Genomic DNA, 17,526 nt, shown 5'->3' on the forward strand with positions numbered 1-17,526 from the left:
GATATAGACAGGAGTAATATTTTTTGGAAGCAATAAAAAAACAAAAAAAAAATACCAGTCTAACGGTTAGACGCGATAGAAGTGAAACCTTCCGTAAAACAAACTGAGAGAGAATGAGACGAAAGCAGCATTAGGGGCGGGATAATTATAGGTTCATTATAATATTGCTATAAAGTTCATATTTTATTTTCTTCATTTTATTATTATTCATCCTCAATGTTTTCAATTTCAACAAATGATACGAGTGGCTTATGATAGATAAAATATGATACAAATGCTTTGGTTTCGATGTTGTCAAAAAAAATACCCAAACGGACCGAAGAAACAGACTTACAAATTTCTTCCATTATCGTCTACTTGTATTCATATAAAAATTTATGTCTCTTCCCACCAAAGCTAAATGTATTAGTACATATATTTCTTCTTGTATTTATTCAAGGCCGAAATCCCGGCGGTACTGCAATACCGGGCCAACCCGTGGCAGAGGTGGAGCAAGCCCCTAAAACATTTGTTGTCCTCCGATGGAGGATCTATCAGATGTTAAGCTGATAAGAACAGATAAAGTGGGCTTCAAGACCGTTTTCCCCGGGGGGACATTTCCCCCCCGGGGTGATACATAAAAAATTCCCGCACTCTTTTCGAGAGTGACGGTTCGCCACATATATTAAAATCAGCTTAACATTTGTTGTCCTCCGATGGAGGATCTACACTTTGATCTTAGCCATAAGGCCGAGAAGCGATAACCATACACAACCAACAAACTACCTAGTCAATACATTTTCTAATAAACCTTTTGAGAATTACACGCTCACAAAAATTATTTATATCAACATATAACATAACGCTTCGTAATTAAATAACTTTTAGGCCGGCGCCGACAGCATGGCGCGGTAGCCGAACGACTAGCAATGTGAGCTTCCGATCCAAAATCCTTGGTTCGAATCACAAGAAAAAATAAAAGTTATTTAGTTCGTCGCTACGTTTATATCAACATATAATATAACGCTTCGTAGCCAAGAGGGTCGCTTTTTCGTTTCACTTTTTCTCAAATCACTCCCAACGATTCTAAAGAAGTTTTCACTTCAAAAACGGTTGAAAAACCCTTCATATCTTTTCACCATAAGTAGGCACACCTAAATGCATCTTAATAAACCCTCATACTCACCGCCGTTCCCAAAACTTTGCACTGAAACACGTCTCTTCAAATATCTGTATATACACTTTAGTTTATTGATTTTAATTTTTGATTTACCGTCGATTTCGTTTACTTCACTTATTTACGCATCTAATTAAAACCTATAACTTATCTGCTATTATTAAGTACAAAAATACTTACAAATTATTTATAATTTACTACATTTACAAGTGGAACATAATCCATAAAACATCCATCAAAAGGCAAAAAAAGTAAAACAACTAAAAGATATACGAAACAATGCCAAGTAATATTTTACCAGGAAAACTAACAATTATCAAGTCTCTTGTGCATGCAAATTTGCAAAAATTGAGCAGCAGCAGCAGCAGCGGCAGCGGCAGCACATAGGCCATTCCTTTGCCGAACAATCCAACACAGTTGCGTAGTTGTTTTTCGAATTTTTTATTTTCTTACTGGAAACCGCAGGCGTACATGGCGCTGACTAAGGGGGTGAAGTAGCTGTCTATAGGGAGGAAAATAGATAAAAAAGAAATTGAAAATATTTTTTAGTAACATTTGCTGCAAATCCCATCGATTCTAGGCTAATACCAACCTTCAAATGCGAACCTCTTCACCTCCTCGTTGGCTTCTCAACGGCAAAGGCGCAATGAACAGCTATGCTGTTGCTAATGTAAAATTTATTTCTAATATTTTCTAATACTTATTTTTTTTCTCCATAAATTTAATTGTTTTATTGTGTTTTTGTTGCTAATTTTTTATCTTAAATTACAGTGATTCTTAGCGCTTCAGCATTTGTGTTCGCAATGGCCATGGTAAGTGGATTACCCGCTCTCATTTGGTTGAACATTCGAATAACTGTGAATGGCAAGAGAGAATTCGAAATGAAAGCAAAATTAATGTTGCTCATACGCCAGCAGGCGCCCAATAAGCAGCTTATGGCAAAATTATCATACAATTAGAAACGCGTGAATAAATGCGCGTATGTGTGTGTGCGCGTGTACGGGCATATTCGTGTGGGAGAAACTCACTCAACTCACATAGAAAAACGTCAGTAGTACCAGCAGCAGGCGCGGCGTCTGCATGCGTGTGGCAAGTTCATGTTGCATGGCCGCATGCTGCTCACTCTTGATGATATGCACAAATACGCTGTCGGAATCTGTAAGGGAAAATCAAACAAATCAGTATGAGAGATTAGTAAAGTGATGGCATCAGTGTGGCCAATAGAAAATGTGCTGGGATACCTAAGTACATACACACATACACATATTTACGTACACACATACATACATATATTTGTTAGAAATATGAAAATCATAGAGGGAGCGCAGTCTCAAGTTGCGTACGTGATTTGCTAATATTCTGAGCTTTTATGGCATCAATGCTCCTGGGGTTGTCAATTGTGGCAAGCAAGGGGGAACTGCTTTCTAGCAACGCTCGCTGGTATGGTTAAATAAGACTACTAGCCCATTCACAAAGCGCTTATAGCTCACGCGTAACGGCATATGGATGCATAGTGGCGGGCATAAAAATGGTGACAACCAGAAAAGTCAACATTTTTTGATGTTTTGCTGTTATTTCCCAAATAATAAATAATAAAATAATTTAAAATAATAAATTCATATGAAAATCAGTGGGCGTGCATGATGGCTCAGCTAGCACTTGGGCTTTGAAATATCGATTTGCAAAGTGTGTCGCATTTCGCTTAAAGAAAGTTGAAATACGGTAAAAACTAATTGCTAAAGTGGTGAGTGCTCTTTTTACCAAAAACAAAGCTTTTATCTGAAAGCTTGTTTTCTCGAAGGATGATTGATTAACAGGTTTGCTATTTAGCCATGGTGAAAAAGAAAATTTTAAGGGGAACTTTGGCTGCCACGTCACTTGAGAGATCTAGCCGAATTTCCCACGATCTTTTCACATGCTTCAAGCAAGAAGCTGCTACTGCGAAAGTTTAGCAGATTTTTTGTTTTCTCACACTGAAGAAGATCATGTAGATGAAGGTAGATTCGAAGAGGAGCCTACCTAACTTTTAAGCTTTTGCAGTCGAATACTAAACTTTTGTAATCGAATAATCAGTAATCGTATCACAAATCAGAACAATCATAGAGAAGGTTGTGCGCACAGAACCTCCAATTCAATCTATAAAAAACTCTTTTTTTTAATGAGCTAAAGGAGTAGCAACAGAATATATAGGAATATATAGAAATAGATACAATGAAATCAAAATGGGTATTAGAAACCTTTGTCCTAACACATTTGGTTGGTTAGAGTGGTGATTCATCCAGTATCGAACTAGCGCTTCCGCACCATTTTGTTGCCATATCCTCGTTACCAACTTGTTTAACAGTTATTTACAGCAAGACTGTATCCAGTCTCTGCGATTTAGGAACCTTGTTAGGATGTTGACGTCTAAGTCAGACAGTTGCTCGAGACCCTCAAACAGCGGTTTGCACAGGGTTAACATTGTGTCCTTCCATAGGGCAGGGCATTCACAGAGGAAATGGAAGATTGTCTCCTTTTTCTCCGGTTGTTTACAACTGTGACAGTATGTGTTGTGAGGGATACCCATTTTGGCGGCTTGTTCTCCGATAGACCAGAAGCCAGTTATGACTGTCGTTAGTCAATAGGCGTCCCGTCGTTCCATGTTTATCAATGCCGACGATTGCTTGAGGTTGTAGGTGGGCCACAACATCCTGCTGATTTTGCATTTCGTCTGGTCTCTCCATCTACAATCTGCGATTCGAAGGTATTTTAGGGAAATTGCACTATTGACCGCACCTAATGGTGTGAATACTGGTACTGCAAGAACGCTATTCATGGCAGATCCCCCTCTTGCTAGTTCATGGGCTTTTTCGTTACCTTCTATGTTCCGATGTCCCGGAACCCAAATTAAGGTTACTTTATGGTTTTCCTTGAAGGTGGTGAGACTATTCCTACTTTGCTCCACCACTTTCGAGGCTGTTATAGCCGCGTCCAGTGCCTGGATTGCAGCTTGGCTATCCGAAAGAATATCGTTATTGCCCTTAAAAGAGAAATCCGTGATTAGTAGCTTCCCCAATCGTCAGTACTTCCGTCTGGAAGACACTGGTGGTATTAGGGAGACGCTCAGATTTTTCAATTCCAGTATAATGTTTACTCTCTAGAGAGCCCTTTATTGTTCGGATTACCTCGTGAAGCGCTGTCTCCGTAGATTTGCCTTTAAGGTATGCGTGTTGTGCAGTTGATATATTGCAATACACCAGAGCCCTCCAAAGAGCTTCTGAGGTGTATATCCAAAAGTCTTTCAACAGTTTTTAACAGGAAAGACGAAAGACTTATTGGCCTCAAGTCCTTCGCTGATTCATGTCCTCTCCTTCCCACTTTTGGTATGAAGACGATCTTGACTAGTTGCAAACTATCTGGAATATGGCCTTAGTTTAAACACGGTTTAAAAATTTCCTCTAGTTCAAAAAGTATTACGAATTTTGTGTTTTTTCAAAAACTATTTATTTATACATCAATATCTATGATATTTTGTCCCCTTCAAAGTAGTCACCATGAGATATTATGCACTTGTACCAACGATTTTTCCAACCTTCGAAGCACTTCAAAAACTCACTTTTTTTATCTTGTTCTGCTCCTCCTTCGATGCCGTCTTTATCTCGTCAATCGTAGCGTAGCGTCGTCCTTTCATGGGTCTTTTCAGTTTCAGGAACTAGAAAAAGTCACAGGGGGCCAGATCTGGGGAATACGGTGGCTGTGGCATCATTAGTATGTTGTTTTTGGCAAAAAGTCGTGCACAAGCAACGATGTGTGTTCAGGGGCGTCATCGTGATGCAAGAGCCAATTTTTGTTATTCCACAAATCCGGCCGATTCCGGCAGATTGCTTAGCGCAAATTGCGCATAACTTGCAGAAAATATTCCTTATTGACCGTTTTACCCTGTGGCAAGAACTCATGATGCACAACGCCCCTGCAATCGAAGAAAACGGTAAGCAAAACTTTTACATTCGACCGAACTTGGCGCACTTTTTTCGGTCTTGGTTCGTGCGGCAGCTTCCATTGAGATGATTGAGCTTTCATTCGTCATAACCATAAACCCACGATTCGTCATCAGTTATGACCCTCTGCCTCTGAAGCAAATTTGGGTCGTCGCGGACAGAGCCCAACATCTCATGCGGGTCCAATTTTCATGCGATGCTGCTTTTGATCGAAATTGAGCAGTTTTGGTACGAATTTTGCGGCGACCCGTCTCATGCCCAAATCATTGAAAAAATCGAATGGTACGAGCCAATCGTTATGTCTAGGTCGTCAGTAACTTCTATAATGATGATTCAACGATTGGTCAAAACCATTTTGTTCACTGCATCAATTTTTTCGTCTGTTTGATGAAGTGCTCGGGCGTCCGGCACGCTTTTCGTCGTTCACATCTTCACGGTCTTCGGAGAACCTTTTGTACTACCGATAAACGTTGCTTTGGTCCAAAGTAGCTTCTCCGTATGACACCACACTGAGTCAACATTCGGAATGCATCCGCGCACTTTATTTGGTTTTTCACACAAAATTTGATACAGGTTCTTTCATCCGTCTCCTTGAATAGGTAAAAATCGAAAACGAGCCGAAACACGTGCAAGCAAAGCAGCTGTCAACAATTAACTGAACATTCAAAATGGCCGAACTCGTCGACATGAGTGAGAGACATGAATATACATAACCAATTCTTCACCTGTGCCTTCAAGGTGAGTAAAATGCGTTTGATAAGCTTATAGACTAATCTGTGATACAAATCCTGACTACTGAAAAATAATCCTTTACCTGCAGAAAACAAAAGACCTCAGTCATTCTTGATTTTGAATACTAATACACTAAGGGAAAAAATTAAAAAAAATCACCAGTTTGTGGTAATGACGCGACGCAGCCATATCCTAAAAATCTAAGCTTCTACTGGAAACTTGAAGTCCTCTAACAATGGAAATAGATGATTCGCCAAAATTGTTTTAAGGCCTTTGGTTTACCGATCTTTCTATCGGTACTACTTGCCCAACAAAACGGCAGACAAAGCATACCAATTCGTTCGGCTGCCCACCAAATTAAAGGTTTTTCTAATTCAATTATCGGACAAAAGTTAGCTCACCCTACAAATGTTTTTTCACCTACACCAATCCATCGGAGCCAAAACAATTGAGTTTGTATTCATCAGAAAATAGGTAAGGTTAGGTTGAACTGGATTGCACATAGACCAGAAATTTATCCATTGTGAGGTCAAGTGTTTGTATGGAGGGTTTAAGAACTTTATATTTTGTCTTTAATACACAGTTTAGATAATTTAAGTAGGCAGTTAGTTTTTTGCTCTGCCAGGCTTCGTAGAACGTTATCTGCCATCTAATCCAAATATAATATGACCTATTTGGATACAGCATTCAACTTCAGAAAGTTACTTTTACGCTTTTTGGGTATATTTTTAGTCCAAAGTGGCTTTTCGGCAGATCTTTTGGCAATTCCTTGCCTTCGCTTAGTCGTTCGTGTTCTAATTCTATTCCACTCTCTTCTACAAGAGCACTCCTAAAACCTTTGGCAGCTTGGAACTGATCGAGCGAATACATTATACTCTTTTAGCAAGCAACCCCCATGCGACCTTCATATTCATTCGGACCACTTTTTGCTCTCCGTGGATCCAGTAGCCTGTTCTACCCTACAAAATTTGCTTATTGCTGACCAACTAAGCCCAACTCTGCTGCTTCATTTTCAGTTCGAATAGTAAGAATTTTAAGCTCATTACCTTCAGTCTTTATCTGATTTTCACCTAACACAGTACTACCTTAAAGTGGTTGCACAACTAATTTATTAACTCGGATCATAGGGCCTTCTTTTATACTCAGAACAAATACTATTTAGATAAAAAGTAGTCAATTCATTCCCTCCAATAGCGTTTAAATTACCAGTTGATATTTCTATGCCCACCACTGTAAAAACATAGCATACATACACAACAAACATGGCAATGCTAGACTATTTTGGCAGCTTCCACAGTAATTGTAAGCCAAACAAGTAAATCAAAAGTAGTAAATATGTCGGAGGTGCCCCTATTTAGGGTTGGTTGATGGTGGTGGGTTATGGTACTCACTTGAATTATCTGCCGAGCATGTGTAATTCCCCGAATCCCGGTGCAGCACGCGCGATATCACCAAATTGCTCATCTTCATCTGCTGCTCCGATACGACGCGTATGCCGCCGCGCGTTGAATCGTTAATTAATTCGCTGTCCTTGTACCACATCATATGCGTGTAGGGCCCGGGCGCTTGCGGTGCGATGCACGTCAAATTAATGTCGCTGCCACTTTGTATAAAGAGTTCGCGATTCGAGAGGATTTGCGCCTTTGATGCTGTTTGGGTACGCGAACCAACGTCATTAAATAACGGCATCACCAGGCGCGCAGCAGCCAACCATTCGTGCAAATTGAACATCGAACAAACCATTCAGCCCATCATTCAATGTATTTGTTTAGTGTTAATGCGTGCCGTGCCATGCCGTGCAGAGAAGTGAGTGTAGATGAGTTGTTGGTTTAATGATGGTTCGTTGTGGTTGTTATTGTTGTTGACGTAGTTGTTGTTGTGCATATTTGCCAATAACGGTAACATTGCGGAGGCGTTTGCATGGGCATTGCATTTCATTGCCGTAATCAGCGTTAATTGCGAAAAATGTGGAAAAAGAGAACAAAATGGGAGTTAGGGAATAGATATATGTAGAAAATGAGAAGAAGAAGAAGACCAAGTTTGTGTGATTAGTCACATGATAGGCAGTGAGCGAGCACTAATTGAGTGGGATTTAACCGCGTACTCGGTTAATTACTGACGTCCGGCTGTCGCCTACAGTGTGTTGGTGTGCGTGTGTTTGTTGCACTCACGCAACGAGCGCGTCAGAGAAGCCAAGGAGGTGTTTTGGTTTTTGTTCTACGCTAAGTTTGAGTATTCTTGAAGTTTGAAGAAATTCTGAATCACTTTTTCCTGAATCTTCTTTTTAATTTCAAGATATACTCTTTCTCACAAAAAAATTTCTCTTTTACCTGGAGACAGTCTTGCTCATCGCTTATTGTATAAATAATTTAAAAATTCGTTAAATAAAAAAAACATGGAATCTTACCAATGGTTTAATTAAGAAATATTTTGGAAAAAGATTACCACCTATTTTATACTTTATTGTTTTCGAAAAAGGTTGCCACCTGTTTCGAATTTACAGAATTGTTTAATTATTACTCATTTCATATTTATCTTCTTTCCTACTTTCTATATTGAAATACTTTCGTAAAAGGTTGCCACCTATTTTTAATTCCCAATATTAATTAATTAATACTCGAATCATAATTATCTTCTTCCTCAATCTTCTATATTAAAATGTTTTCGTAAAAGGTTGCCACCTATTTTTAATTCCCAATATTAATTAATTAATACTCGAATCATATTTATCTTCTTTCCCACCTTTCTACATTATACTATATTATTTTCGAAAAGAGGTTGCCACCTATTTCTAAATCAGAGTATTTTTTAATTATTACTCGAATCATATTTGTCTTCTTTCCCACCTTTATATATTATATTGCTTTCGAAAAAGGTTGCCACCTATTTCGAATTCAAAATATTGTTTAATTATTACTCATATCTTATTAATCTTCTTTCCTAACTTTCTATATTGAAATATTTCCGAAAAAGATTGCCACTTATTTTTACTTCCCAATATTTTTTAATTAATTCCCGTTGAGGTTGCCGCCTGTTTCAAATTAGCAATATTGTTTAATTAATATTCGAATCATATTTATCTTCTTTCTCAATACATTATTTTATAATATTTTCGAAAAAGGTTGCCACCTATTTCAAATTCACAGTATTCTTGAACTAATACTCGAATCATAATTATCTTCTTTCCTACCTTTTTATATTAAAATATGTTTGAAAAAGGTTGCCACCTATTTTTAATTCCCAATATTAATTAATTAACACTCGAATCATATTTGTCTTCTTTCCCACCTTTCTACATTGTACTATAATATTTTCGAAAAAGGTTGCCACCTGTTCTTAATTCTCAATATTATTTAATTAATTTCCGAATCATATTTATCTTCTTCCTCAATATTTTATTTTATAGGTATATTCGAAAAAGGCTTCCACCTATTTCGAATTCACAGTATTCTTTTACGAATCATAATTATCTTCTTTCTCAATCTTCTATATTAAAATATTTCCAAAAAGGTTGCCACCTATTTTGAATTCAGAGTATTGTTTAATTAATACTCGAATCATGTTTATCTTCTTTCCCATTCTTTTATATTAAAATATTTTTGAAAAATGGTAAGAAACTGAATGGACTTAACATCAAAACAATAAAGATCTTTTATTTTGCTACATTTGAATGAAAAGTCCTCTTACTGTTTGATTTAATTTCTAATTTGAGGAGTTGATTTGAAACTTAACGAAATTCGCAAATCGCTTATGCACCAACTTTTAGCGGAGTTTAAATTTCGTATTAAAAAAACGTGATTTCAGACTTTTTGAAGTGGTCTTATAGTCGCCATTTTTTATGTGTCGCATATCACAATTTTAATTTTTCTTTTGTTTGTAGTTTCTACTATCAAAGCTTGGTCCAAATTTCATTGATGATTTTTATTACTAATTAAAGGCATACCTTTTAACTAGAAACAGAAAAAGTCTGACCCTTGACCTGACTCTAAAAAAAGTTTACTTGTCAACAAAAAAAAATTTTTTTTCAATAATCTGTTAAATTGAATATCTCGACAACTGTTAACTTTTGAACTTTCCCGGTAAGCCTGTATTATCCTATACCAGACATGCTTTCGCCACTGCTTTTCAGTTGCGGGGTAAGAGATCAATGGAATCTAAGAAACTTGACTTCAAATACAGTCCAGTGCGCAATGGGACATTTCTTTTCGTTATTCTTAATTGTTTATGTGTTTCATTAAATTATTGCCTCGCCTTCCTAATATCCCCTTTTATTGGCGATACTCACTCACAACCATCAGCTTGTACGCTTGACTGATTTTCGGCTCTGTCGACACCTGACACTCATAAATGCCAGCATCACGCGGCTGCACCGACACCACCTTCAACACCCACTCGTCCGAGTTGTCAATGTGTCGCGCCAAAAAACGCTGGTCATTCGTATACGTCATAATGCCGATGGTGAGAATGTGCAGATCGCGTTTACGTATCCACGAGACAGCGCGATCGCCAAGATTCCGCACACGGCAATGCAACCGAGCTGTTGTGCCGACAGCTGCAATCACTTCGCGTTCGGTGGTATTCTCGAACTGCGGTTCACTGCCACTTCCGACACCTTCGAAACTCTCCACAATAGCGTTGGAGAGTTCAAGCTGTGAGTATGATGCCAACGATGTGGATGCCGATGATGATGATGATGACGCTGACGACGAGAGCGATGAGGAGGATGGCAGCTGGGCTGCTAGTGACATTGATTCTAAAATTTGCTGTGATAGGTGGTGAACTGTTGACGGTGGCGGCGTGTAATGATGATGTGGCGGATGTCTCGTTGTACCCTGAAATGCTGAAATGGTACAAATGATGTATGTTATTAGAGGCTGAAAAGAGGCGGAGGAGTTCAAGTGCACGTTCAATTGCATACACAATCATACAAAAAGCAAGCAAGACACAAAAATGCAAACTCATTTTTTCCGCACTCGGCTTAGCTTCGCTAAATTATCTCACTCTGCTGACAAGCACGTTTTGCTAGAGCCCATTATCCCTGATTTTTGTAAATTAACCAGAAAAAATTAGTGCTCATTCAGCTTCGGGTAGGCGCAATCTAGAGCAACGTGCCTTGTTTGCCAATTATCAATTGATTTTTATTGTAGGCTTATTATCATTGCCCATTAAACCGTCATCGATTCATTTTTATATCTGTGCAAAGGTGTGTGTGTGCGTCAGTGTGCCAGTCAACGTCCTTCTTAAGGTTGTCGCCAGGCTGCTATTTCCAATTGTTAAAATAACCTTCTGTATTTCGCTTGGCTTCGAAATCTATTTTTTATTACCTCAAGGCAAATAAACCGTTCACCCTTGGGATGTGCCAATGTGCCAAAGTCAGCAAAACGGAAACGGATGTGATAAACAGTATAATAGACATATTACTAATTTGTAAAACAAGAGTAGTGGAACGAACGGGAGAAGGCGGAATATAGCAAATAAAATAAGGTTAAGTCCCATAGCATGACAAAAGTACAAATAATTCAGTCATTTTACTACAGTTTCTTAACCTCTTTGCACTTTGAATATTAAAAAAAACAAAAAATGAAGTAAAAAATCAAAGCTCATTCAGCGCATGGGAGGAAAAGGTGAAATTGTCGAATCTTCATTACATAGAAGACTCTACCATAGGCACATTCATGAAAAAAATATTTATTAAAATTTCAGAAACAAGAAATTATGTAACGTTTTTCCAACTAAAAAAACATTTGTTTGTGGAACAATCATACGGTGATCATATAAGCTAACGCAACAGTTCACACACCTCAACCAAAATATGATAGTAACCCAACACCCCACATGCGCAACGTTTTAACTAATGCAACAGTTCACACACCTCAACCAAAGTATGACGGTAACCCAACACTCCACACGCGCAACGCTTTTGAAGAGATACCAGAGCAGCGATTGGCGTTTCCGTGGGAAACGCCTATTCAGCAAAGAATGGGTCACGTTGCTGGCACACGGGCTTAGCTTTAGTATTAGAACTAAGAATAATTTTTAAGTCAGTTGTAAATTAAGTTTCAACAAATAAAGACCGTTCACCGGATAAAAATTGTTTTTTTTAAAACAACCGTGACCGGGTAAATTAACTGGCGCCCAACGTGGGGCCCAGTCGCAAGTGCTAAAACGAAGGAAAATTTCCAAGGCCCCTAAGCAGTGGCGGAATATCCTTCGACGCGAGTGAAAAAAAAGAATACAGTTCTAAAGGCCCCTCAAGCAGTGGTGGAACAATCTTCAACACTTCAGCACCAAAAGTAGCAGTAGGCGACTGGGCAGCCACAACCTGGAGGAACGCTTCAGTCGGTGGACACAAAGCGTGTGCGGATACAGGACCCGGAGTCATCGCGGGAAGAACCCTCAGAACAAAACGGATAAGTCCTGCCCGTCACCTCACAGGATGGAGATCTATTTATTTGTGTAAGTCTTTAAGTTCAATATAGTTTGTAAGTTTAAGAAAATCAATGTAGTTAAACAAAAAGTGAAGAAAAATCAAGAGAAATTTCATATAAGAAAAAAAAATTCCAAAAAGAGAAATTTTTTAAGAAAATCAATGTAGTTAAACAAAAAGTGAAGAAAAATCAAGAGAAATTTCATATAAGAAAAAAAATTCCAAAAAGAGAAATTTTTTAAGAAAATCAATGTAGTTAAACAAAAAGTGAAGAAAAAATCAAGAGAAATTTTATATAAGAAAAAAAATTCTAAAAAGAGAAATTTTGTAAGAAAATTAACGCAACAAAAGTGAAGAAAAAATCAAGAGAAACTTTATATAAGGAAAAAATTCTATATTAAAAAGAGAAATTTTGTAAGAAAATTAACGCAACTAAACAAAAAGTGAAAAAAAAAAAAATCAAGAGAAATTTTATTTAAAAAAAGAAATCCAAAATGCCTGACGACAACATATCTTCGATACTCCGACCTTCCGTGCTGAACACTGGCACCGCGGCCAGCAGCAGTGCAATGACAGGATTAGAAGAGACAATCCGTAGGGTAGTAAAAAATATTTTTGAAAGTGAAGGACAGAAGCTAGTGAACAATATAGTGAACCCTAACTATGAATTCCTTAATTTGAGGGACGAACCCGTAGTTGCACAAGGAACCACAGATTCGGACCGTGTCCCAGAAATAGCTAGGACAATAAGAGAATTTTCAGGAAATCCAAGTGAGTTTAGCTCCTGGAAAAAAAGTATAGAGAAACTTTTAGAATACTATGGTCAGTATCAGGGGACTCCGAGATATTTCGGGATACTTATGACAATAAGGAACAAAATTGTAGGTCATGCAGACGAAGTTTTGGAATCTTACAATATTCCATTAAATTGGACGGCTATTCGCTCCTGTTTAACTTGGCACTATGCTGATAAACGAGATCTAAAAACTCTCGAGTACCAACTTTGTAGTTTGGTTCAGGGACGTTTACAGATTCGGGATTTTTATCAACTAGTTTATTCCCACCTGTCCTTGATATTGAACAAAATATCTTGCATGGAGGAGAGCCCAGAAGCTATAAGAGTCTTAACGAACATGTATAGAGAAAAAGCTCGAGATGCCTTCATAAATGGACTCAACGGCGATATGCCAAGGCTTCTAGCGGTAAAGGAACCAAAGGACCTCCCACATTCACTTCATCTATGTGAAATCCTCGAAAACCAAGTAAACTTTTCCCCTCATAATAGGTCAAACAGACAGGCACCTCCAACACCTGTAAAGTTAAATGGACAAAGGAATATGCCTCTAAATACGCGAGCATCCTACCATGTTCCTCGACCATATTACCCACAACAAACCCCTCCACCTCTAGCACCCAGAAATATGTCACAGTACTACCAAAGGACTTCTCCTGTTCAATTTGGTTGGAATACACAACGAACTTCTCAACAGTATCCTACATCCTTTCAACCGCCAACTCAACCATGGCTTTCTCAACCTTACCCTCAGGTCAGAAATACATTCACACCCCCTCGCCCAATAGCTCCAAAACCATTACCGAGACCGGAACCCATGGAAATTGATCGTTCCATGCAATCTAAGGCAATTAATTACATGAATAGACCAGGACCAAGTAAACCAGCTGAAAAGAGGCCATCCAACACTTCTCATCAAATACCATACAAGTTTCAGAGGAACTTTCATATTGAAAGTGAACGGCAACAACAGGAAGTCCAACAGGAAGGATACGAACAAGAATGTACACCTACAATGGACGAATATGAGACGGCATTGAATCATGGATATAATCCGCAGTTGTCTCAGGAACATGAAACCTCAGCTGACTTTACGGATATACATTTTTTAGAATGACGTGTTCTTCGTTACCGTACATAGAGTGTCGGACGAAGAACGGAAAAATCATTAAGATATTACTAGATACTGGTTCTAGTAAGAATTATATTCAGCCAAATCTTGTTTTAAAGCCTCTTCTTAATGAACAACCCTTCTTCGCAAACTCCATAGCCGGAAAAATAGAAATCACCCATCACACCTTGGTAAATCTTTTCGGGAAAAATGATACAAATTTAAATTTCTTCCTACTCCCAACATTAAATTCTTTCCACGGAATTCTTGGTAACGATAGTCTAAGAGACTTGTCTGCTATTATAAATATCCACGATAATACACTAAAAATTGGTAACAATACAGTTATTAAAATTAAACAAAAATTCTCAGCGGACGTTAATAAAATTGATATTAGGACTGAACACATGACATTGCAGCAGAAAAATGACATAAATTATTTAACAAGAAAATATTCCAAATTATTTTCGGAACCCAATGCAAAGCTTACCTATACCACCACAGTAGTTGGGGAAATTAAAACTCTTTCGGACAGCCCAATTTATTCCAAATATTATCCCTATCCTTTAGCTATGAGAGACTTTGTAACCCAAGAGATTGAAACCTTACTAAGAGATGGAATCATTAGACGATCAAGATCTGCATACAATTCACCTATTTGGGTAGTACCCAAAAAACTAGACGCCTCCGGACAGAAAAAATATAGACTTGTTATCGATTACCGAAAATTGAACGCAGTGACAGTAGCGGACAAATACCCTATACCTGAAATAAATGAAATAATCTCGCAACTAGGAAGTAGCCAATTTTTCTCTGTTCTCGACCTCAAAAGCGGCTTCCACCAAATTCCTTTGAAGGAATCCGACATGGAAAAGACAGCTTTTTCAGTCAATAATGGGAAGTATGAATTTACAAGACTCCCATTCGGCTTGAAAAATGCACCAGCCATTTTCCAGCGTGCCCTTGATGACATACTTAGGGATCACATTGCAAAAATCTGTTATGTCTATATAGACGACATAATAGTACTTGGTAAGGACGAACGTAGCCACTTAGAGAACTTAGAAACCATTTTCCGAACACTCGAAAACGCTCGAATGAAAGTACAGTTGGATAAGTGTGAATTTTTTAAGGACGAAGTAGAGTTTCTAGGAGTGGTAATATCACGTAGTGGTATTAAGACAAATCCTAATAAAGTAAAAGCCATCCAGGATTTCCCTTACCCCAGGACGTTGAAAGATCTGAGATCATTTCTTGGATTATCAGGTTACTACCGACGATTTATACGAGACTACGCTAAATTAGCAAGACCACTGACTTCACTCCTTAGAGGAGAAGACGGACGAGCTTCAAAAACTAGCTCCAGTAAAAAGTTAATCACGCTGAATAATAATGCCAAGCAAGCTTTCCACCAAATTAAAACTTCATTAATATCTGAGGAAGTTATACTCACATACCCAGATTTCAAAAAGGAATTCCATCTGACAACCGACGCATCAAACTACGCGTTAGGTGCTGTTTTAGAACAATCCGGTAAACCTATTACGTTCATATCTAGATCCTTATCAAAGACAGAAGAGAATTACGCCGCCAATGAGAAGGAAATGTTGGCGATAATTTGGGCATTGAACACGCTACGGAATTATCTCTACGGTTCAGCCAAAGTAATAATTTACACCGACCACCAACCCCTTACGTTTGCTTTAAGCAATAAAAATCATAACGCAAAAATGAAAAGATGGAAATGCATTTTAGAAGAGTATAACTATGAAATCTACTATAAACCTGGCAAAACTAATGTCGTTGCAGACGCTCTTTCAAGACCACCTAAATCTGAGGTAAATACCCTCACGACAACCGACCATAGTGACGAAAGCTCTGCTCATATCCTCATACCTGCTACAGAAGCCCCAATAAACGCATTTAAGAATCAGTTATTTTTATTAATCGGACATGAAAACAACTACACTTTTGAACTGCCTTTCCCCAGTTTTCACAGACATACTATAACCAAAACTCACTATTCCACCCAGGACTTAATAGACATTTTTAAACAACGTTTAGACCCAGCTCTTGTTAACGGACTCTACACAACAGAAAATATTATGGGTAAAATTCAAGAAATGTATCCACTACATTTCAGAAACATTAAAATCCGTTTTACACAAACTTTATTACAGGATATCACAAACGAAACCGAACAAGAAGAAATAATACTAACTGAGCACCAACGAGCTCATAGAAATAGCCGTGAGAATAAAACTCAAATTCTAAAAAAATACTATTTCCCTAGCATGAACTCCAAAATAGAGAAAAAGGTCAAACAGTGCTCAACTTGCCTTCAGCAAAAATACGATAGACACCCCCCAAAGCCAGAAATCCAAGCCACCCCGATTCCACAAAACCCTGGAGAAATCGTCCATATAGACATTTACTCCACAGAAAAAAGGTTCATTCTCACTTCTGTTGACAAATATTCCAAATACGCACAAGTAAAAATAATCCCATCCCGAGCAGTAGAGCACATAAAGGATCCAATACGTGAGCTAATGATTGCATTTGGAATTCCCAAACTTGTTGTAATTGACAATGAGAAATCACTGAACTCCGCCTCAATTTCATCACTATTGAAGGATCAAATGAACATCGAAGTATATGTTACACCGCCTTACGCTAGCACGACAAACGGACAAGTGGAGAGATTTCACTCTACTCTCTCTGAAATTATGAGATGCTTAAAATCCGACAACAATAGTCTGACTTTCGAGGAACTACTTTTTAAATCTGTTAAAGAATACAACTCGACAATTCATTCAACCACCAAGAAAAAACCCTTAGAAACATTTTTCGGTACCAGAGTTACCACAGACCCCCAAGAGTTAGAAAGACATAGACAACAAAATATAGAATTACTTACAAAGAAGCAAATGAAGGACCTTGGCTATCACAATAAAAACAGAAAAAAAACGAAAGATTACTCCGTAGGTGAAGAGATATTTGTCAAAATAAATAAAAGATTAGGCTCTAAACTATCATCAAGATACAAGAAGGAAATAGTTGCAGAAAATAATAGGACTACAGTCAAAACCCAATCAGGCCGAACTGTTCACAAAAGTAATATTAGAAGTTAGCCTTACCACCCAAAGCGTACTTGGTTCACCAGGCTTCATAACAAGAAGAAAAATCACCAAAAGAAAAAAAAAACAGGAAAAAAAAAAAAGAAAAAGAAAAAGAAAAGGACAAAGAAAAAAATATATTTTAATTATAGAAAATTAAAGCTTGAACTGAATTTCTTCATATTAATTTAAATTCCCATCCATCGAATTAAAT

The 17,526-nt window shown here is 37.9% G+C and overlaps 1 protein-coding gene and 1 pseudogene across 1 annotated transcript in view; both read right to left on the bottom strand.

Annotated features, from left to right (window-relative positions):
* Positions 1 to 430: 430 nt before the first annotated feature.
* Positions 431 to 581, bottom strand: LOC128856161 (U2 spliceosomal RNA; annotated as a pseudogene).
* Positions 582 to 1,278: 697 nt separating this feature from the next.
* The window catches only part of LOC128863403 (hemicentin-2-like), a 78,183-nt gene continuing 61,935 nt past the window's right edge, over positions 1,279 to 17,526 (bottom strand). The window contains exons 2-6 of the mRNA XM_054102540.1: positions 10,151 to 10,705; positions 7,257 to 7,514; positions 2,194 to 2,312; positions 1,749 to 2,011; positions 1,279 to 1,658 (exon numbers count right to left, since the gene is read on the bottom strand). Of these exons, the coding sequence (XP_053958515.1) occupies positions 1,988 to 2,011; positions 2,194 to 2,312; positions 7,257 to 7,514; positions 10,151 to 10,705 (956 nt within the window). The 3' untranslated portion in view covers positions 1,279 to 1,658; positions 1,749 to 1,987. The remainder of the gene's footprint in view (positions 1,659 to 1,748; positions 2,012 to 2,193; positions 2,313 to 7,256; positions 7,515 to 10,150; positions 10,706 to 17,526) is intronic.

The sequence above is a fragment of the Anastrepha ludens genome, chromosome 2 (genome assembly GCF_028408465.1).
Source record: "Anastrepha ludens isolate Willacy chromosome 2, idAnaLude1.1, whole genome shotgun sequence".
NCBI classification, from domain to species: domain Eukaryota; kingdom Metazoa; phylum Arthropoda; class Insecta; order Diptera; family Tephritidae; genus Anastrepha; species Anastrepha ludens.